This window comes from Brienomyrus brachyistius, chromosome 23 (assembly GCF_023856365.1).
Source record: "Brienomyrus brachyistius isolate T26 chromosome 23, BBRACH_0.4, whole genome shotgun sequence".
NCBI classification, from domain to species: Eukaryota; Metazoa; Chordata; class Actinopteri; order Osteoglossiformes; family Mormyridae; genus Brienomyrus; species Brienomyrus brachyistius.
Window position 1 is genome coordinate 9,672,663 of NC_064555.1, and position 24,548 is coordinate 9,697,210.

The window sequence follows — 24,548 nt, forward strand, 5'->3', positions numbered from 1 at the left end:
GCTTAAAGAAACTAAAACAAAAATATAATATTGTACAAAGGCCTGTTACATTCAACACACTGCCACTCTAGCTGATATATTGTTTTAATACTATTATATATTGTATAGAATACATAACAGAAAACATGGATATATGAACCGTAGTGTTGTATCTTTTTCATTTCGCTATAGGGATTTTTAATATTTAAAACTCTAAAAATGTGTATTTATAGTGTTGTTATTAAGTACGAAAACACATGGGCCTCTCAGTTTAGATGTAATAATCGTGTTTCATTAAATCCCACAATATAAAGCTGTGTTTGTGTTGTATTTCTAGCACTTCACATGAGTACATTAGTCAGCGAACTTCACAAATTTAATCTGTAAATAAATCGGCAAATAAATCGGTAGTTTAATCAAGCGAGGTAAAGGAAGGGGGTATTTACAAAAAAAGAGCAGGTGGAATTGAAGAAGGCAGCTCTGAAGAAAGGAGAAAGTGTTTTTTTTTGGGGGGGGGGGGGGAGCTACTGTCACATGAGATAATTGGGCATAGTACCAAACAGCACCCATCAGTCATGGTGGTAAAAATACGTATTCGGAATGGGTCTCCTCAACATGTATCTGCGTGAAGAAAAACTGCGTGAAGTATATAATAAAGTCCTATACATAATGTACAGATATTAATGTAACGGCCGTCATTACATGTTACTAATAAATCGAACGAGAGTCTGCAAATTTGCAAATTCATGGTATTTCTACCGTAATTGCTTGTCAGGAAATAGCTTTCGCGTCAAAAATAGGTTATGCTCCTTATTGTTGTGTTTTAATTGTGACATTTTGCAGAAATACATAACAACTACTGTACAAATCGCTGATTCCACTTGATTTTAGAAGGGCTGCTTAAACTTTGTAATTTCTGCCTTTATTTTTGCTGGATTGCAGATCTACCAGCAGACATTAAAATTAGTTCAGAGTTTAAATCATTTTAATTTACAGGCATCTTTTCTGTGTGTGTGTGTGTGTGTGTGTGTGTGTGTGTGTGTGTGTGTGTGTGTGTGTGTGTGTGTGTGTGTGTGTGTGTGTGTGTGTGTGTGTTGTATAGGGCAGCTCTTCCCATACTGTGGCGAAAACAAGACTTTTTTGGTAATCCGCTGAATCCAAGGTAACGAGAGAACAAAGGCGGAGTTAGAAAAGTTTAACTAGCCCCTGTGAATAGATTGGCCATGATTACCGGAGACAAGAGCAACTGAGCGCTGTCTATGTCTTCCTCTAAATAACGCGCTAAAAGTCGCGTCAATTAACGCTGCACGCTGTCAAAACGCCATAATGTGCCATAAATGCAAATAGCGGGACAATCGTAATATTAGTGTCTGCATCGAAAGATTACAAGGGAAAAGCGCTTTGACGAGTTTCCTGAAAATGCCGGGAAGCTAAATGTAGTTGATCTCCTTTATTAGAATACTGGATTTGAAGATGTCCGAAAGCTGGTGCGTGAGTGGCGCCCCGGTCGCCCCTGGGCAGCGGACGCTGCAGCTGGCGCTCCGCGGAGACTGGGCTGCGGTGGAGCAGAGCATCAGGGCGGTACAGAGAGGAGAGCCGGACATCGCGCAGGTTGACGAGGTGAATCAACACGTCTCCATCTTCCTTCAACTTCTTTCAATAGTTGTTTCGCTTTCTTTAACTCTAAAATAGTAACCAATCACTAATTGCCTAATGTATTTTCCCTACTTAAATATGTATACACCTACATTGTTTTATATAGTTTTAAGTAATTTTTAAATCCTGCTTCTGCGTCTTTTTACAGTTATGTTTATATACGATTATTTAAAAAAAAAATGTACTCCTGCAAATGCATGTTATTGAGCATCCGACGGGACAGATAGGGAGTCATTCACTTGGTTTATAATTGCAGGAGTCCGGCTTGAGTTTACTCATGATTGCAGTCAAAGAGAATCGGCTGAGTATAATCGAGAGGCTGCTTGAGCTGGGAGTGAACCCGAATGAACGTGCCAAGGTACAAACCGCACACCAACGGCGGATTAAATGCATGGCAAGTTAGTACTTCTGTACGTGCAATAATAATTTTCCAATTTCCTCTTCATACAATAGACCCTACTCTTGTATTCCTTGTAATAAATGAGTCGTTTCTATAATGTTTTTTCTATCAATTTTTAAGTGTAAACGAAAAGCAACGGCAGAGTAATTAAGCAATTTAGTAATTTTTCCGTCCTGCACGAATTTTCCAGTTTTCTTTTACTGTTTGAAATTGCTATACAGTCACATTGTGAAATACGTTTTTGTAACACTATTGGGAGGGTGGGGGGTCTATGTCTTTGGGAAAAGGTCAGATGGAGACTGAGGGGGGAGATAATGGTTAGTGCAGTAAAGCATGAGGTCGCCTGCTTTACGGCTGACCTTAAGGGATATCGCCGGTGGTTTTGCCCGAGACGCCAATTATCCTCCTCGAGCCACTGCGTTCGGTACGCCGAGTGTCAAACCAACAAAACGTGACTGCTGCCTGTACAGATAAAGTGGACATCGTCTCTATAAAGGAAACCGAGAGCTTCATGAGGCCCCTTTGCTATTATTATCACTACGTATATGTTATTCATCCACGTTATAAATTCTTAACATCTCTGCCTGTCGTTAACGGCATTAAGATCAGTGTATTTGATCCATAGCTGGATGAGACGAGCTCCTCTTAGGTCTGTACATTAGTGAGTGTTTTGTTGAGTATAATGGTTATTTATGGTGCGTAAAAAATAACCACAGAGGCAGGGGTCTGTATTCAGCAGCGGCTGCATGACTGGGTGACGCTCTGCGTCGGCCCACTGCTGTGGGGGCAACCCGCCGTCTGTGGTCTGTCCGTCTGGGACATTGGGGAATGTTCTAGAGCAGTGTTTCCCAATCCGGTCCTCCGGGACCTGCAGACAGTCAATATTTTTGCTCCCTTCCAGTTCCCTGCCATACAGTCTGCATTTTTCCTACCAGTAGGGAGCTGAGAGGCAGCAAAAATGTGGACTGTCTGTGGGTCCCCAAGGATCAGATTGGGAAACGCTGTTCTAGGGGGGCTGATCTGGTCAGGGTGTGCAGAATTTGTGTGCCTGGGGGGGGAGGGCAGGGTGTTCCACTCTTCACAGTGAGTAGCAAGGCTGCTTCTCCACGATCCATGCCTCTGGCAGGGGGGGGTACCCTCATCTGACAGAGACCCAGCTGGCCCTTATTAGGAAAGCCGTACCCAGAAATGAGTATACCAGCTATAGACTTTCAGTATGTTTGCTGAAGACAATGAGAAATGCTTAACCCAAATTGTAATGCAAAAACTTTCACTTTCCTTTTCAATTGCCAAATGGCTGAATAATTAGGCTCTTGGTGTTAATTGTGATTGGGGAATAAAAGCTCGGATAATTTTCTCTGCACCCTTTTTACTAGTAGACATTCTTATTACATTCCAATGCTTTTTTCTTCCTTAATATAAGGGCACTTAATATGGATTGGATAAAATGCCAGTCTAACAATTATTGTCGATGTGGCATGGAAATTTAATTTAGTATTAAATTAATTGAATCAATACAAGGCGCAGCCTCGGTGCCCGAGGGGATTAAAATTAGGAACATCTTGAGAGCAGAAAATGGAATGACCGCAGAATCCCGTCACTAAATCCACAGCGGCATAACAACAGGATGTGGCATCAGAATGGATTTATTAAAGGTCTGGTTTATGACTGAATGCTGGAGGGAGACCATAGACGTGCATTTTAATCCTCCGCAGAACTTGATAATGGCTTTGAATGGGCCCCGAGGTCCATGCCGATCCATCAACGTCTGCAGCCGTGATTGATGCCCCTTGAGTGGGGGGTGTCCTTGAAGAATGGGTTGTTGGAGATTCTGCTCTGATTCGGGAGGGTAGGGGGGCACGGCATCATTTGGCCCAGCCTGGAGCCCAAAGGGGACTTTTGGGCGTTATCAAAGTGAGTTTTATAGTGTACAGATTTTCCAGATGGGCTGGCATTTGACGTTAGAACAGATTTACAGCTCCGAAAATACTGAATTATAGATTATCATAGAGCTCATTCAACACCCCACTCAACAATCTGCTGTTGTGTCATTCTCTTATGTGCATTATGACATAATGTGTCATTCAACAGCTCAGAGAGGTCAACTGCTAAAGCACCAGACTTTCAATCTGAGGCTCTTTGTCTGAACAAAGTTCCTTTAACGTGTCTGTGAAACAGCACAGTCTTTGTTTTGGGATAACGGGTTATGGAAGATGGATGAACGTAACGTGGAACACGCCGGGAGTGGATTGACTTTGACTAAGACCTTCTGAGAAGTTTGGAAGTGCTTCTGAAGTTCTTCAAGCTGGTTTTCGCTGAATTAATTCAAAGAAACCTTCATCATCAATAAATACTTACTGCAGCTGAAATGTAATATATTGTAACCGCATAATCTCGCTGTCTGTGGACAAAATCGTCAGGCCGTCTGTAATGATGTGTCTTCAGCTGGTGGGGGTTTTACTTGGAGGAGACGTGATTGATGATCACCGCAGACCTTCGAGACGTCGACTCGTGCCCAAAGCTCCGGTTCCTGACCGCCGGTCCGTGGCTCAGTTGTGCCTTTTCTGAACAAGGCTTGTGAGGTTGGCATGGGCTGCATCGGAAGGGCGGCTGGATGGGATGTCAGCCCATGCCAAAGCAGGCCCTCCATTTCGCCGTAGGCCGGGGATCACAAAACCAGAAAGCAGTTTTCACCGGTGAGGTCATACAGGCGTCTCCGGCCCCAATAGAGATGTATGGATCTGGGAGAATAAAAAGATCCATGTGTTTGGGGAATTCTGATTCAGACAGGAAGGCTGGAAGGAGGAGGAATTTCATTCTTCTCGGTTTCACCGCTGAGGTCAGCATTCTGTGATTCTGCCCTTGTTTACACATTATGGCGCATATCAAGTTCTCTTCTGGAAACTTTTGGAAAAAGTTATTACACGCTGTTGCCATCTTTGTTTGCACCAGACCAGTTTAGATGGGAGAGGTTGCGAGTTTTATGTCTTGTGCTGCGAATTAGGTAATTGGATTAGCTATGGTTAAGTGCGTACCCCAAATTGGCTCTTTTAATTCGCTTTTGGGGCCTTTGCCTTCAGAGCGAGCGCGCGGAGACCAGTAACGGTGTGGGATTCTCAGCGGCCCCCTTCCTGCTCTGCGGTGTTCCTCGCTATAAAGTTTCAGCAAATTACTCGGGCTGTAAAGCTGTAAGAGTGCTGGGAATGCCGCCTTTCAGGAGAGCGCCCCTCTCCCGGGGGACAGGCGGCCGCAAGCTTCCCCTCCGCCTTGATAACCAAGGAATGAAGCTCTCCTCGCAATACATCCACGCGCTCGGCAGGCCGGAGTCATTCGTCGGTCGAGTACTGCTCAGTTTTGAAACAAATCTGAAGTTACAATGGGCTTGTTTGTGACGAGGTATGGCTCAGTGGGTTAGGACTGTCCTCCCCATGCAGTAGTAATGCTTCACTGCCAGCACCTACCCCACACCCCCCTCTGCAAATTTCACTGCGCAGTTTCACCCTGTACTCGGGGAGGGCGGGGGGGGGGGGGAAATCTCTCATGGACCCAGACCCAAACCAAGACAAACTGCTCTCTTTACTGGAATGTGTGGAATATCTGTGGTCGATCGGCCGAGCCCTGGACCCTCGGCACGTCTGAGTCGCAGCTCTCAGGACGTTGCGGCGCGTTTAGCAGTCGCATATTTTTACGCTTTGTAGGAGTAGCTGAGTGGAACCACCTTGTATGGGAAATTTGAGGCGAACATTAGCATACGTCTGAATTTCATCAAATTTGTTTGAAGCTGTTGGAAGTAAATTGGGAAAAATAAATCGCCTCGCCAGCGTAAATTGAGATGATATGTGGGTTTTATTGAAATCTCCCATGGAGAGTCACAGGACCGGAGCTGGGCATTGTCAGCGTTGGTGCACAAGGTGATTATGTAAAATCGGGAGAGCAAATCATATCGCCACATGCGATCATTTGTTTTATAAATGCATTAATTCCTTGCCTTTCCTAAAAATTCTAATTATATCAATAAAATTATGAACCCTGTTGTAAGAATATAGATGTTGCAAGTTACCTGTTACTTTCAAATGAATTGGCTTATTCAGAACAGTCATCACTAGCCCTGTGGAATTACTCCAGCCACTACGATGGACCGGATAGCGCCCCCTACCTGGGTAACCCTGAAGTGCTTGTAGTGTGTGAGTGTGAGCCCAGTGATGGACCAGCATAGCGCCCCCTGTCTGGGTAACACTGAACTGCTCATGGTGTGTGAGTGTGAGCCCTGTGACGGTCTTCCACTGTCTCTAGTAAAAGGAAATACAAACCATTGTGGACCTTCTATCATTGACAACATTTCAGCAGCTACAATCGAGACCATTATTGAGTTTGCCAGGGCCAGATGCGTTTCTCGTGGTGTCCTCAAACTCCAGGAGGAGAACCTTGCCCCTTTATAGTTAACAGAGCCTCCAGAAACGCCCATATGAATAAATAAAGGGACAAAAACGCTGTCTCGTTACAAAGCTGTACCTTTTGTGTAAGTAAACAATAGCTGTGTAATTAATGCACACTCTGGTGCCTCCGGTCAAACTGGAAAAAAAACCCAGAGCTTCCCACCAACAGCCAGGAAGCAAGCAGATGTTTTTTCATAAAAGGGTCAATAAAACTCCCCCCTAGTGTTAGAATTTCAAAGTCACAGTCCCCCCTCCCCCCACGCGTGTGATGAGGAGGATCAAGGTGCTTTGGGTATATGAGTCGTGAAGTTTGCACCACAAAGCGTGACAGACACCCTTTTGGAATCTGCGGCTTGGCGGATTTTCCCCTCGGCCACCTTGCAGTAATATCTGTTTGCCTCCCATGTGCCAAAGTGACACCTCCAAGCAGCAGGCGAGGGTAATGCTCACCGGCGCCACCTCCTGGCCTTGGCTATACCACAGGAGGACAGGCTTCACTGACTTTGTTAGACCTGCTCTATGCCATATCGGGGGGGTCGGCCAGCCAGGCGTGGATTGGGCGTGTCTTAAGATGTGCCCCTTATTGCATGCCCCCACCCCATAGGATGGGCGAACCGCTTTGCATGTGGCTGCCACACACTCCAAGGAGGAGGTCATCAGGCTGCTGGTGAAGCGGGTGGACCCCAACGCGCTGGGAGGGGTAGGTACCTGCACCACATCCCCACGCCCTTCCCTCTCTAGCGTGACTAACAGTGTCCTTTTCAGTGTAAGTACTCTCATGTCGTCAGAGTTGTCTTGTGGCTTGCGGATGCCGAGCCCGCGAACGGCGGGTTCGTATTCCCGTCTCCGGCCGAGTCGAGGCCGACGCCCGCATTAGCGTAGCTCGTTAGCGTCACACACCCGCTGGCAGGCCAAACCTTCACCTGCAACAGTCAGACGGTCACATTACAGGGCCATAAACGAGAGTGAATGAGGAGGATCATTCCATGGGGATCACAATCACTCCGCTGCCATAATTGGCGGTAGTTCAGGGAGGGGGGCTGTTCAGGGAGAGCTAACAGTGGGAACAGCGCCCCTCCCCCCCCCCCCCCATGCTGTTGAATTTCAGAAAGAGAGTGATGGCCGTGGAGTTGAATAGATCCCTGGCGGAGGACGGCTGCGGGTAATCCCTCCTAGGTGGGGAGCCAGCCAGGGGGCGGAGTCTCTGCCTGGCGCTAAAGGGCATTCCCATGCTGCCGCAGAGACCCCGCCCCTCTCGCCCTGGGCACTCAAACACTCTGCCCCGGCACCCAGGAGGAGGGTGACTGGGCAACGGGGCTGGCATGCCCGTCACGTGCCAACGGAGGCGGCGTGGCGGGAAAAGGGGCCGCCAAGTTTGACAATGACTCTGCTGGGCATCGGCGGGAAGGGAAGGGAAAGGAAGGGGGGTCGGGGGGGGGGGGGGCAGGCTGGTAGCAAACTGAGGGGTAATTCAGAGAAACAAGAATGTACCAGCGAAATGAGGCTCACAGCCTCAGCAGCCCATCATCCTTTACGTGAGAAAAAAGTGACGGACACTCTATTAAAATCTGAAAACTGCGAATGGGAGACCTTGGCCCCTCTCAGCATGATCCCATCACCTACCCGATCCCTGCCAGCCAGGATGGAGTTTCTACGGCAAAACACAGCTTCACTGACTCAGCCCTTTTAGCAAAGCTAAACTGAGAATGGGTACCGCTGTCCTCTTGGGTGTAAGTGCCAGCGGGGAAAAGCGCTAAGCTAACACCAGCAGCATAGTGCAACTCGTGTTAAGGGCCGGGGCAGATCTCCGTCAGACATGCATGCGGGGTGCGTTGGGGTTACACCGTGATGACTCACCCCCAACTCCCCGGCTCTGTGTGACTCAGGCCAAGGATCAGCTGGCCCTGCACTGTGCCTCTGCCCGCCCGGCCGGTGCCCACGCCGCTCTCCAGACCTTGCTCAAGTTTTCCAGCAGAGAGGCACGCCTCGTACAAGACAAGGTACCATTTAGCTGCAGTCTGGCACCGCCGTTGCAACCCTGACCACGTTTGGAATCAGTGTCCTGTGTGCAAGTTAGCCTTGTTTATTCGTCATTTATTGTCATCATTTGGAAGGTATTTGCCAGAACGCGTATTTGCCCTGTAGCTCTCCCCGTTGTTCTCCGGATTATCCCCCATTTTCCGGTCTGATTGCCGCGGGAATGACGGAAACAGGCATTCACCGCTCGCTCTTATTGTTCTTGTTCAGGACGGCTGCATTCCTCTGTTTCTAGCTGTCGAGGCGGGAAATGTCGGCATCGTGAAGGAGCTTCTTGGAGCCATGACAGAACCTCAGCTCAGAGTCCAGAGGAAGGTAGACAGACAGTGCAGGTCACACACACACACACACACACCTCCCCTCCTTTCTTAATCGCCTCGACCCGAAGCAGAATTAACGACACAGTTCTGGCATCTGGGCTCAGAGCCGGTTCCCAGTATGGGTGTGAGCCAGCAGTGGCGGAGCCGTGGATGGAGTGGGTGGAGCCAAAGCTGTTGGAGCGAAACAATCGGCCTTCAGAGTCTCAAAGGGAGATACGGACCTGGGTCGGCCCAGAAACAGGCCAGAATGTCAGTCAGAACATCCATACTTGCTTTTAATTTGACAATGTATTTTAATGACGTTATCAAACATGCTTTAATAGCGCCATAAAATATGTTCCTACAACATGGGGAAAAAAAATGTTTTAAAATCAGTTTCCAGTTATGATTAAATCCACAATAAATTCTGTTGAAAATCAGATAAGTTCAAACTGCTACTAAAGGCAGTGCCGTGTCGTTTGAGGGGCCTGTCGCTGTCCAGCCAAATCATCGTATTCCACTTTTTACGGGTTTCTCCGCTTCTCTCCTGTTTTTGTTTTTTTTCAAATGATTGCCCAGGAAATTCAATGCAAATTTTTATTCAGCCTAAATCATTAAGTGAGTAAGTGAAATTTATTTGTATAGTGCATTTCATAGACAGAAGTCACAAAGTGCTTTACTCAACCACTAAGAGAGAAATTAAAAATACAAAACTAAGAACATACGATACATAACAGAGAATACATAATGTATTTTCTTATTTTCATAAAAATGATGAGATACGTGGGTAAATAGGGTTGGTCTTACACGTTTACTTGTGCAACCTTATACTAGTGGCCAAAATTGGCTGTAATCCAATTTTAGGGATTACAGAACTTAATTCAACTGTTGCTCTGGTTACTTATTTAATCGTCCAATGCATGATTTTTGTAACATTCTTTCATTGGTTATAAGCGTAACTGGCAGTATTCGTGTAGTAAAGTTTTAAAGCGTAATGCTCAAAATGCTAGGTGTTTCAGTTAGTTTGGCTAATAGTATAATTTCTAAACAGAAACGGGCCAAAATGATGTAATGAAATATTCTTCAAGAGTGTGTGCGGCTTGCTGAGTGCCTGTGTTCCCCGTGCCCTCCGTGGGGCCACATCAGGGTTCAGGAGATGCTGCTCTCCATATCTGCTGCAGAAGACGAGATGTGGAGATGGCCAAGATCCTGGTGGAGCTTGGGGCGACCGTGGACCTGCAGAACGTAAGCGCCTGTCCCGCTCGTGCCGGCCAGCCGCATCTCAGGGCCCACAAGCCACTGACCGTGTCGTCCCATCTTCAGGACGAAGGGCAGACGCCTCTCCACGTGGCCGCCTGGGAGGGAGACGAGCTCCTGCTCAAGTTCCTCTACCAGTGCAAGGCTAACCCCAACATTGCGGATAAGGTGGGGGCAGGGGCCGGTCGAGAGGGAGGGGGTCGCTTCGGTCAGCCCTGTGGCTCACCACTGTCCTCCCCCACCTAGATGGATCGGTCTCCTCTGCACATCGCCGCAGAACGTGGCCACACAAACGTGGTGGAGGTCCTGACGGAGAAGTTCAAGTCTAACGTGTTGGCACGCACCAAGGTGCTGATCTACGGGAGGCCGCACGGCCCTCTTACTATTGTAACCCATAGTTACCACATGACATCATAACTCTGTTCAACTTTGGCTATACCTCAAGCTTTTAAAATGAGCTGTAAGCCATGTGAGGGTTAATGTTAATGCATGACAAGTCAACTGTAGAGACGAAGAAATGTAAATAAATATACACTATATGGCCAAAAGTATTGGGACACCTGGCCATTACACCTACAAGAGCTTTTATGACACCCCATTGTAAATCCATAGGCATCAATATGGAGACCCCCCCCCCTTTGCAGCTATGACAGCTGCCACTCTTTTGTGAAGGCTTTCCACAATACTTTCTAGTGTGTTTGTGGCAATTTTTGCCCATTCATCCAGGAGAGCATTTGTGATGTCTTGCTGGATGTGAAGGTATCCATTGCTGTTCATACCAAAGGTCACAGCTTTGTTGCCCAGTCAAGTTCTTCCACAGAAAACTCACCCAACCATGTCTTTATAGACCTCGCTTTGTGCACTGGGGCACAGTCATGCTGGAACAGAAAAGGCCCTTCCTTCCCCAAACTGATCCCACAAAGTTGGAAGTATAGAAAAGTCCAAAATGTCTTGGTATGCTGAAGCATTAAGGGTTCCCTTCACTGGAACTAAGGGGCCTTGTCCAGTTCCTGAAAAACAACCCAATACCATTATCCCTCCTCCACCAAACTTTACAGCTGGCACGATGCAGTCAGGCAGGTAACGTTCTCCTGGCATCTGCCAAACCCAGACTCAGACTGCCAGACAGAGAAGTGTGATTCATCACTCAACAGAACACATTTCCATGGCTCCCGAGTCCAGTGGCAGTGTGCTTTACGCAACTCCATCCGACACTTGGCATAGTGCTTGATGATGTAAGGCTTGCATGCAGCTGCTCAGACATGGAAGCCCATTCCATGAAGCTCCCAGCGCAGTTTTTGTACTGGGGTTAGTGCCAGAGGAAGTTTGGATCTGTGCAGTTATTGAGTCAATAGAGCTCTTTGTTTTTTGTGTGATGTACCCAAGCACTCATTGACCCTGATGATCTGGTTGAGTTTCTGTTGTTCCTAAACAGTTCCACTTTGTGATGATACCAGTTGACCATGGGATATCTAGCAGGGAAGAAAATTCACAAACAAAGGTGGCATCCTATGAAAATACCACACTTGAATCAACTGAGCTCTTCAGAACTACCCTTCTTTCACAAATGTTTGTACAGTTCACTACACTTCTAGGTGCTTGATTTTTATACACTTGTGACAATGAGTGTGAATGAAATACCTGAATTCAATGATTAAGAGGTGTGTCCCAATACTTTTGTCCATATAGCATATATATTCACACATTGCTTTATTAATTCAGCTGCATGATGGGTAACACCCCAGTTGTTTACTGTTTATCAATTGTTAAAACATGACTATCAAGTTTAAGCAGGTTACACAGAACAGTAAATTATGACTGGACTACAAGTGCATTACATCAGTAAATCATGTTGGTTTTTAATCACTGGTCCTGGTCTTCAGCCTGAGGCACTGTTGCTGTCTAAATAGTTTATAGCAATTTCTTTTCTTTTACAGTGTCTGCTAAGTAATGTTAAAATTATAGATTAAAATCGTGCATAGATTTGCTGCTGTGAATCACCTGACTGGCACTACAAGTGCGCTTTAAGAGAGATATTAATCAGCACCCTTCTGACCAATCAGATTTGAGAATTCATCGGAGGCGTGGTATAAAAAGGTTTATACCAGTCCAGGAGCAGTGTGGCACGTTGGCCTCCAGGGGCACTGTGGAGGTCACAGGTTTATATGAATAAGCTAATGTGTCCCCTCACGGCGCATCAAGCTTCCCTTCCTCCTCCTGCTCCTCCTGCTCATCTTCCTGCTCCTCCTCACACGGCCGGGTTCTCACTCCGCAGGATGGCAGTACCCTCATGCATATCGCCTCCCAGTGCGGCCATCCCGAGACTGCACTGGCTTTCCTGAAGAAAGGCGTGCCCCTGCACATGCCCAACAAGGTGAATCCCGGGCACTGCCGTACGGAAGCGTCCGGCACCCACGGGTCTCTACGCAGTGGTGCAGTACAAGCCCGGTCATTGAATCTGCTCTAGCATAAATGTGTTTTGCTCATCCTAGTCGGGTGCCGTTTGCCTGCACGCCGCCGCCAAGCGCGGCCACACGGCTGTAGTGAAGGCCCTGCTCCTCAAGGGGGCGCAAGTGGATGCCACCACCAAGGATGGCTACACTGCGCTCCACGTCGCCGTGCAGAACTGCAAGCCCCTGGTGGTGCAGATGCTGCTAGGCTTCGGGGCGCAGGTCCAGCTCAAAGGGGGCAAGGTGAGCAGGGGCGGGGTAGCCATGGCGACCTGGGGGCTCCGCCTTATGTGGCGTGACGGATGGCCAGCTTCAGCCACGTCTGTGACCTGTGATGTTTCATTACTGTCGATGCTGTGACCCGTCTGCGCCTCTGTCCCGCGACTTGTTGAAATGCCGCGAAAAAGGCCATGGAGACCCCCCTACATATCGCTGCCGCAGTGAAGGAAGGCGAGAGGGTGGCAGAGATGCTGCTGAAGAGCGGGGCTGACGTCGACGCGCGGCAGGAGGTCAGCGGCTTCTGCCGATAACCCATATCCAGTCCTAACTGGTAATACCACCAAATACACGACCGGCCATGACTCTTATTACAGAGCCTTTTGAATAATCTAGGAGAATTGAACTCAGTGTTTATGGCGTCATCCAGAGTAATGGAAAGAGTCATGTATTCTCTGGCATTTGAGCCCATGCCCTTAGTCTTCGTTAGCACAGTGCGCTACATGTTGAGCTACACGGCTACCTAACTAGCCCTGATTTGGGCTCGTCCTTGTTAACGGCTCACCTCGATTTGTAGAATGGGGAGACAGCCATGCACAAAGCAGCTCACCATGGCAACCTGCAGATGCTGAGGGCCCTGATTGAGGAGGGTGGAGATCTCACCAGGCGCTCTAAGGTAACAGCCCCACCTCCACGGCGCATCTGACGGGTGACGATGTTGGGTCGCCTTCGCGCGAATCCGGTGCAAATCCTGCACTTTCCCCACCTCCCAAGGCTGGGGAGAACCCACTGCACGTCGCCGTGCGCCACTGCCACGCCCGCGTGGTGGAGGAGATCCTCGCCTACCTGGCCAGTCAGATGGGCCGTGATGAGGCCCAGCAATGCGCCAACCAGGAGAACCAGGTGAGCCGCAGAAGAGGCACATCCAGTTGAATGGTGGGCGGGCCGTCGCTCGTCGTGCAGAATTATGTTAGCTCCCTTCTTCCTCTGGAAACTTGTCAGAATCGCTGCATGGCGAATCACAATATTCATGCGCTTTCTTGCCACCGACTGAGAGTCTCTGTGCAAGGATTTGGCGCCTCTGTGTGGCTGCCTGGTGCCGCATCTAGCGGACGGAGCTGTGAAGCCTTCGTCACGTTGTCCTCCTTCACCTACAGCACAGGACGCCTTCTGTAGAACACAGGCACACACTGTTCTAGACCTCATCTGAGTGCTGTCCAAGTGTCAGAGCAGAATGCACAGACTTCATACTATTTTATTTTTTAACGGTGTATAAAAATATCAGATTTTTACCACTATAAAAAAAAATTCTGGAGATCAGTCCTTTCAGCGTTCCAGGCAGTGTGCAGAAAACTCTAGGTTTATTGGCGTTCATCTCTTTGTTTGCCCTGCCTTCTGACCGGAGGAAGGAGAGACGCCATTACACCTGGCTGCAGAGCTCGAGACGGACATGACCCACTGTGAAGGAGAAGACATCCGCGTCATCAAGACCCTTATGGAGTATGACGCAAACGTCACTGCGGCCACTAGAAGGGTACTGCGAACCACCTGGGTGTAGCGCGTGAAATGGGCTCTGTGTGTGTGTGTGTGTGTGTGTGTGTGTGTGTGTGTGTGTGTGTGTGTGTGTGTGTGTTTATGTTTATGTCCTGCACCCAATTGGATGGAATGCCTGTGTTTTCCACAGACAGGGGAGACCCCTTTGCATTACTGTGCCCGGGTTGGTAACACTGGCATCTTAAAGGAGATTCTCACCAATGTGAAGCTCAGCCAGGTGCAGCAGGCTGTTAACAAGCTGGCCAAGGTACTGAACTGCACCCCCACCCCCCTCCCACCGCCCACCCTTTCTCAACGAAGCACATCTTTCATGTCCCGTTCCACCTTTATTATAGTACTGTCACGAGGTTCAGAATCCTATTCCGGTCGTTGGCGAGCATTTGCTCAAGTGTGAAAAGCTCGACAAGAGAAGATGCACGTTTTTGGTAGTGGGTGGGTGGTGCTGAGGACTGTGTGCTGCTGTGTCCTGTCAGAATGGCTGGACACCCCTGCTTCTGGCTGCCGAGAAGGGCCACACGGAGGTAGTCACCATCCTGCTCGAGAGCCAAGCCCGGGTGGACGTCTTTGATGAGGTGAGACATCCATGGGAATTTACAGGAATTTTCTCTGGGAGTTCTGTGTAACTTGCAGTGGAAATCTCAAGAAGACTCAAACCCTGTGTGATTTGTACATAAAGCTTCTCTTCTGGTCTCTCTCAAACAGTCACGTCACGTCTACCGCAGTGTCACTATTGTCGAGGTAATGATGATATTCCTGTTGTGTTTTCCTGTGTTCAGCACGGCAAGGCCGCCCTTCACCTGGCAGCGGAACATGGCCACGAGGAGATCGCTGACATCCTGCTCTCCCACAAGGCCTTCGTCAATGCCAAAACCAAGCTGGGCATGACCCCGCTTCACCTAGGCGCCCAGAGCGGCTCCACCCAGCTCGTGCAGCTGCTGGTGGAGACGCACCAGGCCAGCATCGACGCTCTGTCCCTGGTGAGAACCTCAATGCGTTGCACCTCTGCCTGTCCGCATCAAATCAACGACAGTCTGCTGGTGTTCAGGTTCTGCTACCTATTGCTCATGAGATTCCATCAAAATATCAGCATGTCAACTTTGACCTGGAAAAAACTAAAAGGTTAGGTGAATATACAAACCTGGCTGAGAAGTACTCTTTACACCAGCGGCCTCCAACCTTACCATGAGAGCTACTTCTACAATTAATATTATTCGGGAAGCTACCAAGTCACCAGACGGGAGTATTGGTTGCAGACCAGGGTGGGGCAGTAGATTTTGGATGATGTGAAGGTGCCGCAAACGATTAGCAATGTCTTGGAGACCAGCCTGTTGGCAGCCACTGCTTTGCACATATCGCTTCAGCTGAACTTCATCATGCTTTGTATGTTAACTATAGTACTGTCTGTTTAATGTTTTTGTATCATACCTAAATGTGCGTGAAATAGTCTGAGAAAAGCATAGCTAGCATTATTATCTAGTTCCGACACCTTCTGTGCGTCTCTCCACAGAACAAACAGACACCCCTGCATCTAGCTGCTGCCAGAGGACAGCTTGACGTCTGCAGCTGTCTACTCAACATGAAGGCCGACGTCAATGCCTGTGACATGGTGAGTCTCTGCCCTGCCAGCAGGGCACATGCCCCGGGACCCCCTCGAGAGTAACCAGCCCCTTTCTCCCCCCCCCCAGCATGGACAGACCCCCCTGCACCTGGCGGCGGAGAACGACCACTCCGAGGTGGTGAAGCTCTTCCTGAACCACCGTCCCGAGCTGGCCACACTGGCCAACGTGGAGGGAGCCACCTGCGGCCATATTGCCGCTTCTAAGGGCAGCGTGGCCGTAATCAAGGAGCTCCTGAAATTCAACAAGGGGGGTATGACATCCCCCCACAACAAGGTCAGGCCAGGGTGCCCTCCTTCGATCAGGGGGGTCTGGAGGGTTACATCTACAGTGGAGGAGTTTAAGGCTTTTTTTAGCCAAAGCAGGAATATTCAGTGGATAAATTCAAATGCAAACGTCTGCAGGAGGCTGAGCTTTGCAACTACGCTTCAAACCGACATTCGCTGGACGGCTGTAGCATTAGCAAAGTACTTTAAAGTATGTTATAGAAAGAACCAAAATGGCTAGCATTCGATGTTGTGCATACTATGAGAGTATGGTGGTGAAGCTGATCAGACAGAGAACCTCAAGACCGAGCTTAAGGTCTCTGCACAGGAGCCCCGTTAAAAGATTGTGGGCTGGCGCCTCACAAACGGAAACCATTTACAGAGGCAATTACACGATACGCCATGAAGCCAGACGATAGACTTTTCTCCAGTGATGTCGTAATTTTAATAAATGAAGTCATTTAAAAGGCCTTTTGCGTCAGCAAAGGGGGGCTCGGCCATGCAGCCGCACTAAATCTCCATGGGAAATGCATTAGTTTTGGGACAGGGACACGCAGGCCACAAAACTGCGGGATCGTCTGGGTAGCTAGACCACAGCAGCATGTTAGCCATTAACTTTTAGATGAGGTTGTGAAAGATGCGCTCGCCCCTTTCCTTCCACCGTGGGAAGATTTACAAAGTGGCCTGTCTTTGTACTCCAAATACTGAAACGATTATGTGGGCAAAATGCAATCTAGAGCCCCTCCCACTCACACTCGCCCAATCAGACATACTGATATATATTTTACTCTCGTACAAACATTCATCTGGCACTACCCACATTTACCAGGAAACTATTTTCCACTTAAAGTCCGAAAGATTTTTGGTTCTTGCAGTGGGTTTGATTGTGTTAGTCTTGCTCCTCCCATCTTCCTTATGTTAAACCCCACCCCCTTTATTTAACTGAAACCACACCCCTTTCTTATTCTAAACCACACCCCTTTTCCTATACCCCTCCCACTACTTCCTATTTTACACTCTTTTCAGACAAAGGGCTCTTGTCCATTGCACCTGGCGGCCAGCGGGGGTCACTCTGAGGTGGTTAAGGTACTGCTGGAGGCAGGGGCATCTGCAGCCGAGGAAAACGCTGTGAGTAACTCCCCGTGGTTCCTGTGCCTAAGTACACTGGGGGACGCAGTGCAGTGCTTTGCCTCACTTTGTAGGTACCTTGCAGGACGGGATGACTGCAATTCACTTAGCGGCCAAGAACGGACACACACACGTGCTGGAGGAGCTCAAGGGCAGCATCTCCTGGAAAATTAGCAGCACCAAGGTAACGTGCTGCCGCTACAGTATCCAGACTGAGAGGCCCAGCACGGAAGCGTTCAGGCCTTCGTAACGCGTGTTCTGTTGCGTGTGTGTGTGTGTGTTTCCGCGCGTCTGGATCTCAGTCGGGACTCTCGGCCCTCCACGTTGCCGCCCGTTACGGCCAGGTGGACTTCGTGAGGGAGATCCTCACCAAGGTGCCGGCCACCATGCGCAGTGAGCCCCCTTCTGCCAGCAACCGGGACAGTGTGCCGCGCCATCAGTTGCCCATAGAGGTACTAGCAGTCCTGCCTCCCTGTCCCGCAACGGGCACAATTCTCCACACGCCTACTGGCGACGCAATTCCGCCTTTGAACAGTCCTCCTCCCGTGTTCTTTTATAATACAATCCTGTCATACAGACGGAAAGGCAATTTGCAGTGGATTTACAGAATGTTTCTTTGAGTGTGTGTTGTGTGCCGTCTCCAGTCCGGGTACACTCCCCTGCACCTGGCCGCCCAGTCCGGCCACGAGAGCCTAGTGCGGCTGCTGCTGAACTACCCCGGGGTGCAGGCGGACGCGGAGACGGACGTACAGGCAGGTCCCCCTTCATGTCTCCCATAAAACACACTGGTAGCGCCCATCCTGCAATGAATGGCACTTTTCCAAGCCGCCACGCTGAATTCACGCTGCTCACTCTGAAATCAGGGTGCGCCTTTTGTCACGTTCTCACGCACATAAATGTCCCTCCTGCTAAGTATCAAACCGTCAACATGACACATTTCCTCTCATTCGTCAAATTCTTTTTCCACTGATCTGCAGTCTCTGGCTTCCCTGTGCCTTCCTGTCATAAACAGGAAGTTTGTTTGATTGACACTCTCCTACCCCTCCTCCCCCATCCCAGGGATCCACCCCTTTGCACCTGGCCGCCCAAAACGGCCACACGGCGGTGGTGGGTCTCTTACTGAGCAAGTCCAGCTCGTATCTGCAGCTGAAGGATCGGCAGGGACGCACCTGCCTGCACCTGGCAGCGGCCAATGGGCACATCTCCATGGTTAGGGTGCTGCTGGGACAGGGGGCTGAGACCAATCACACGGACAAGGTGAGAGGGCTCCCCCTCCAGGCCACGTCGGGCAGTGCGCCTGGCTTTACTGCAGCTCGGACACGCAAGCTGCCGATCCCTACGGCATTGTGGGGGAGATGATGCTTTAACTTTACTAGTCTGGCCTGCTTTTAAACCGCAGTGTTTGCTCCCGGCTGCCAAGCTGAATTTATTGGGTTTTTTTATGTCGCGTGTAAAAAAATAAAAATAAAAAACACAGGCGTTTCGGCCTGGAGGGAGATTTGTAGCTTCGGCAGCGCCGCTCTGAGGCCTGCCCGTGTCCCCCTGCAGGACGGTTGGACCCCCCTGCACTACGCGGCCAAGGCGGGCCGCCTGGCCATGGTACGCTTCCTGGTGGAGAGCGGGGCGTCGGCTCGCCTGGAGTGCCAACAGGGCCGCACCGCCATCCAGTACGCGGCGGAGGAGAACCACCAGGGCACCGTCAGCTTCCTGTTATGCCGGGGAAGCAACACCCTGCGGCTGCTGGAGGACAGGAAGGTGGGCCCCCCCACACCCCGCACCCCACACCCCGCACCCCCCACCCCACACAGGATGGAGAACAGGACCTGGGCAAAACTGCCCTCTACGCTGTGTGTGTATCTCTGTGTATGGTTGTGTGTATGTGTGTGTTTATCTCTGTTTATGAATGTATGTGCGCGTATCTTTGTATATGAATGTGTGTTTGTGTGTATGTCTGTGTTTCTGTGTATGTGTGTGTGCTTATGAATGTGTGTGTGTGTGTGTGTGTGCTCTTGCCTGCTTATTCAAGTCAGTTAAATTAAATTTTATTTGTATAGCACATTTACACAACATTACATTGTCTCAAAGCACTTTACATTATCCCTGCCCAAAGCCCCTAATGCACGTATCTGCATCCATATCTTTGTGTGTCCTAATCTCACGTATACGCTCATATTATAAAATCTATTGTTTACCATAATGTTACATCGATTGTTAGCCCACTAATTATGGTTTTATAGGAACAGTGAACCTCAGAAAGAAATAAATGTATGCTGTTTAATTTTTTGACAGCCTGCCACTAGAGGGTAGTAAAGCTTTAATATGTTGGGTAGTATCCAAAAAAAATGTATTAAAAAAATCTGTCTTAAAGTTTTTGCCTTTAATATCATAGAAGATAAATGCATTTGCTAATCTTCACATAAGATTTTCTAATCGTTTTAGTGTAGTTTTGAGTATTTTGAACCATATTTTGGAAGAAACAAGTTTGGAGAGTGTTTCAATCTTTTATGACATATGATTTGTGTATGTGGGAGTGATTTTAATAGATCAGGGTTGGAGGGTTTCGCTGGGCATCTAGGGGGAGCAAATGTTATTGTGTGTCTGGGCTGAGGCAGGGCCTTGGACCACAGGTTGGGTTGCAGGGGGTGGAGCAGGGCCAGAGGTGCAGATCTCCATGGATTTAGCTCGTCTGCCTTCCCATCCTTGGGGGTGTCCCACCTGTCCCCCATGCGAACTGTGTTAGTGACGGCCTTCTGCCTTCCCTCCGCAGTTCGTCTTCGACCTGATGGTGTGCGGGAAGCTGAACAACAACCGGGTCCTGCAGGAATTCGCGCTGCACTCGACGGCACCGCTGGACACGGCCGTGAAGCTGTCGCGGGCGCTGGGCCTGGCGGCACTGCGCGAGAAGGAGCGTGCCGTGGACCTCCTGGCGGCGGCGCGCTACTGCGAGGCCATGGCCACCGAGCTGCTGACCGCGGCCTCGGGGGGCACCGTGGGCACCGCCGCCATCCTGCGGGCAGTGGACCACCGCGGCGCCAGTGTGCTGGACTGCCTCATCGAGGGCCAGCAGAAGGCCACCGTCTCACACCCGGCCGTGCAGAAGCACCTGACCGAGGTGTGGTACGGCAGCCTCAGGTGGCCGTCCTGGTGGATCGCCTTGCTCTTCTTTGGCCTGTTGGCGTGCCCCCCCCTCTGGTTGGTCCTCTCGCTGCCCCTTGGGCACCGCTTCAGCACCATCCCCATCGTGAAGTTCATGAGTCACCTGGTGTCGCACATCTTTCTCCTGATTCTCTTCATCCTCACCATAGTCTACCCTCCGGTCAACCCTATCCACCAAGGTCACCTGTGGCCAGACTGGAGCGAGTGGTTGCTGCTGCTCTGGTTGTCGGGGATGCTGGTGTCGGAGCTGACTCAGCCCGGACAGCGAGCCGGCCTGGCCTGGATCCGACTGCTCGTCCTGGGCTTCTCGGCAGTAGGCTTCTTCTGCCACCTGCTAGCCTTCGCTTTCCTGTCCCCCGCTCACCTCCACTGCCTGTTCGCCCGCAACATCTTCCTGGCGGTTGCCATGACACTCAGCTTTGTGCAGCTTCTGGAGTTCCTGACCTTCCACCACCTGTTTGGTCCCTGGGCCATCATCATCAGGGACCTCATGAAGGACCTGGGCCGCTTCGCGGTCATCCTGGTTCTCTTCCACACTGCGTTCACTATGACTCTCTCGGCCGTCTACCAGCCTGTCTATCCTGTGGGCTTCACTTGCGACCCCGATGGAGACAATAGCACTGACATACAGACGCCCCTGGATATCTCCATCCAGCTGTTCTTCGCCCTCTTCGGCCTCATTGAGCCCGACTCCATGCCGCCCCTGAGCCGGTCCCCGGCATTCGCCGGTGTGGTCACCCGCGTGGTATTCGGGATCTACCTGGTGGTGACGGTCATCGTGCTCATCAACCTGCTGATCGCCATGATGAGCGACACCTACCAGCGAATCCAAGCCCAGTCCGACACCGAGTGGAAGTTCGGCCGGGCCGTGCTCATCCGGGACATGAACCGCAAGTCTGGCACCCCATCCCCCTTTAACCTCTTTACCAACCTCTTCTTCTACATCAAGGTGCTCTGCAAACACGGAGGTAACCATAATCATTCATCACGTCGTGATAATGGTGGCTCAGTGGGGATTGCTGGCACTGGATTATGAGTTTGCATGTTCTCCCTGTGTCACAGAGGTTCTTTCCAATTACTACTGGTTTCATCCTGTAATACTAAGTCACGCAGGTAGGCTAATTGGCATCCAATAGTGTGTGAGTTTGTACCTACATTTGCCCTGCAATAGACTGGCATCCTGTCCAGTGTGTACCCTTACTTCTGGTCCTTACTGACTGATCGGTTATGTCCTTGGATTGGAAAAGTAGTTGGAAGGTAGAAATTTTGTTTCCCAGTAGTGCCATTCACTGGGAAACCCAGGTCACTAGAGGGAGTACTGTGTACTATATGCAAGAAGGTGTAAGTTCTCCCATACCGTGGTCTGCAGGGAAGGTCTGCTCTTCTGAGGCCAGAGACCTGATGACTGATGAGGAGGACACTGAGGGTCTCTCAGAAACAAGGTCTCTGGACATGTTGGCGAATACCTCCATTGGCTGGATGAGGAGCAACAAGAGAACACAGGTTCTCCCAGAAGGTAAGTAAGACTTTTTTCCTTGTCTCTAGACACATGGGTGATGGCTAGTGTCCCATTAATTCCTGGTCTCCCCGATTTAGGTGGCTTTGCACGGCCCTCCAGGACCAGTGGGCAGGTGCGTGTGGAGCAGGTGACAGACTGGCAGATGGTGTCACAGCGCTACCTCGCCCTGAGGGGCCAGAGTGATGAGAACTTGCTGGAGAGGGATGCCATCTTCCAGTAAGAACTCTCCACAACCCAACCTGGATCATGGTCCTCTGACAGGGTTCCCTAACAAGGTGGAGGATACCGGACTACGTGTGACAGTATTACTGCCCTGCCTGTCTCCATCTGTCTCACCTTCTCCATCCCAGGAAGACAAATTATGTTTACAGTCTCATGTTAGAGCCAGAGTCATCAAATTTTGATTTGTGTTCATGATTCACTGGACACTGTACTTTAAGCATTATGTGAGAGGTTCATGGTAAAGCAACTTTGGCTAAACATACCCAGAAGTATATAGGATCTATACTGCCGATTAAACTTTAAGGAAGGCTTGTTTCATCTGATGAGGTGTCTCCTCAACAAAATGCTGAATACTTCTAGAAAGAAACCTCTATGTTATATATTTTTGTGATGCAACACGACAGATCACATTCTGTTTAAAAACATTTAAATAGAACCATTTTTCCGTAATGCATGAAAACCTCGTTGCGAATTATTTGAAACAAGTTGTCATGTCGATATGCAGACAGTCTGGCTACAGTTAAGATGAACATCACAGTCACATTAATTCATACTTATCGCCTTGAATTTAGAACCTGGTGGGACTGATAAAAATTGTATGGGAATAACCCAGGATGGGATGCCAGTTTATCGCAGGGCTCACACACTATTCATGCTTATGGGGAATTTGGTAACTCCAGTTAACCTTAGTATGAATTTGGACTGTGAGGGGAAACCCCAAAATAACACTTGGAGGCACCCAAACCCCAGACCATTCACCTGAAGCACAGTCATACCACCCAGCTTTGACCCCACCCAAGCAGGCCTGCTAGTCTGTGGGCACAGTGCCTCCTCTGTCCATCCACTCAGCTCTAACCCCACCCAAGCAGGCCTGCCAGTTTGTGGGCACAGTGCCTCCTCTGTCCATCCATCCAGCTCTAACCCCACCCGAGCAGGCCTGCCAGTTTGTCGGCACAGTGCCTCCTCTGTCCATCCACCCAGCTCTAACCCCACCCGAGCAGGCCTGCCAGTCTCTGGGCACAGTGCCTCCTCTGTCCATCCACTCTGCACTAACCCCACCTGAGCAGGCCTGCCAGTATGTGGACACAGTTCCTCCTCTGTCCATCCACTCTGCACTAACCCCACCCGAGCAGGCCTGCCAGTCTCTGGGCACAGTGCCGCCTCTGTCCATCCACTCTGCACTAACCCCACCTGAGCAGGCCTGCCAGTATGTGGACACAGTGCCTCCTCTGTCCATCCACTCTGCACTAACCCCACCCGAGCAGGCCTGCCAGTATGTGGACACAGTGCCTCCTCTGTCCATCCACCCAGCCCTAACCCCACCCGAGCAGGCCTGCCAGTCTCTGGGCACAGTGCCTCCTCTGTCCATCCACTCTGCACTAACCCCACCTGAGCAGGCCTGCCAGTCTCTGGGCACAGTGCCGCCTCTGTCCATCCACTCTGCACTAACCCCACCTGAGCAGGCCTGCCAGTATGTGGACACAGTGCCTCCTCTGTCCATCCACCCAGCTCTAACCCCACCCGAGCAGGCCTGCCAGTCTCTGGACACAGCGCCTCCCCTGTCCATCCAACCAGCTTTGATCCCACCCGAGCAGGCCTGCCAGTCTCTGGACACAGCGCCTCCCCTGTCCATCATACTCTCTGCCCTGTTGACTGTGCAGAACAGCAGGTCCCAGGCCACGGCATACATGTCTATGTGACAACTTGTTTTAATTAATTTGCACAAGAGTGTATAGTTAGTAATGGGGTTTTAGCATAATTAAGTAATGCACTAAAGCTTTGAACATACCTGGTGTCATTTTTACAAAGGGTTGTAAAGAACTTTGTACTAAATGTTTCTTTCGTACTAAATCTTAGTCAAAGGTTCATGTTCCTTTGCAAATGACTTCTGAAAAAACTCCTTTGCAATCTGATTCAGGTCAGTAATTTAATTCCAACTGCTAACAAAGCCACTCCGGCTGATTGGACCTGTCATATCTTAACAAATATAGCAAATTGATTGTATTTATTTTTTACACTGATTGTTTTGATCACTCTCCTTTTGAGACCCGTATTGTGTTGTACTTTGTTAGATTATGACACAAGATACAAGTGAACAAACCCAGTGCTGATGCTGAGCTAATTTTCGGCCCCGTGTGTTTCGCTCAAATGCACACGGGGCTTTTTTTAACCATCTTATAATATCTGAAAAATGCATGTTATCATTGTTCCTACTAGACACTTTTTCCCTAAACCCCACTAAATGAACAGAAAGGGCTTTTATCATTAATAAATTGCAATATGGGGAAGCTTGTATCTCCTTTATCCATGGAGACAGTGACCAGGTCATTTTTTTTTGTTAAAAGCTGGATAAGAAC

At 49.6% G+C, this 24,548-nt stretch overlaps 1 protein-coding gene across 1 annotated transcript; it reads left to right on the forward strand.

Moving 5' to 3' along the window:
* Nucleotides 1-1,159: 1,159 nt before the first annotated feature.
* On the forward strand, nucleotides 1,160-24,195 carry trpn1 (transient receptor potential cation channel, subfamily N, member 1). Its single transcript, XM_048994407.1, has 28 exons — nucleotides 1,160-1,599; nucleotides 1,892-1,993; nucleotides 7,076-7,171; nucleotides 8,358-8,471; nucleotides 8,719-8,823; nucleotides 9,954-10,052; nucleotides 10,131-10,232; nucleotides 10,311-10,412; nucleotides 12,340-12,438; nucleotides 12,557-12,757; nucleotides 12,922-13,023; nucleotides 13,308-13,406; nucleotides 13,505-13,633; nucleotides 14,136-14,264; nucleotides 14,415-14,531; nucleotides 14,758-14,856; nucleotides 15,061-15,261; nucleotides 15,792-15,890; nucleotides 15,970-16,176; nucleotides 17,193-17,294; nucleotides 17,380-17,478; nucleotides 17,597-17,746; nucleotides 17,939-18,046; nucleotides 18,354-18,551; nucleotides 18,843-19,049; nucleotides 20,062-21,418; nucleotides 21,820-21,966; nucleotides 22,047-24,195. Exons 1-28 carry the CDS (start codon nucleotides 1,453-1,455, stop codon nucleotides 22,187-22,189), a joined length of 4,860 nt encoding a protein of 1,619 aa, XP_048850364.1. The 5' UTR covers nucleotides 1,160-1,452; the 3' UTR covers nucleotides 22,190-24,195.
* Nucleotides 24,196-24,548: the final 353 nt, after the last annotated feature.

Coding starts and splice junctions, on each gene's coding strand:
- trpn1 (XM_048994407.1), top strand. CDS start 1,453: ATGTCCGAAAGCTGGTGCGTGAGTGGCGCCCCGGTCGCCCCTGGGCAG. Junction 10,413..12,339: donor ACGTGTTGGCACGCACCAAG/GTGCTGATCTAC, acceptor CTCACTCCGCAG/GATGGCAGTACCCTCATGCA. Junction 17,747..17,938: donor GCCATCAGTTGCCCATAGAG/GTACTAGCAGTC, acceptor TGCCGTCTCCAG/TCCGGGTACACTCCCCTGCA.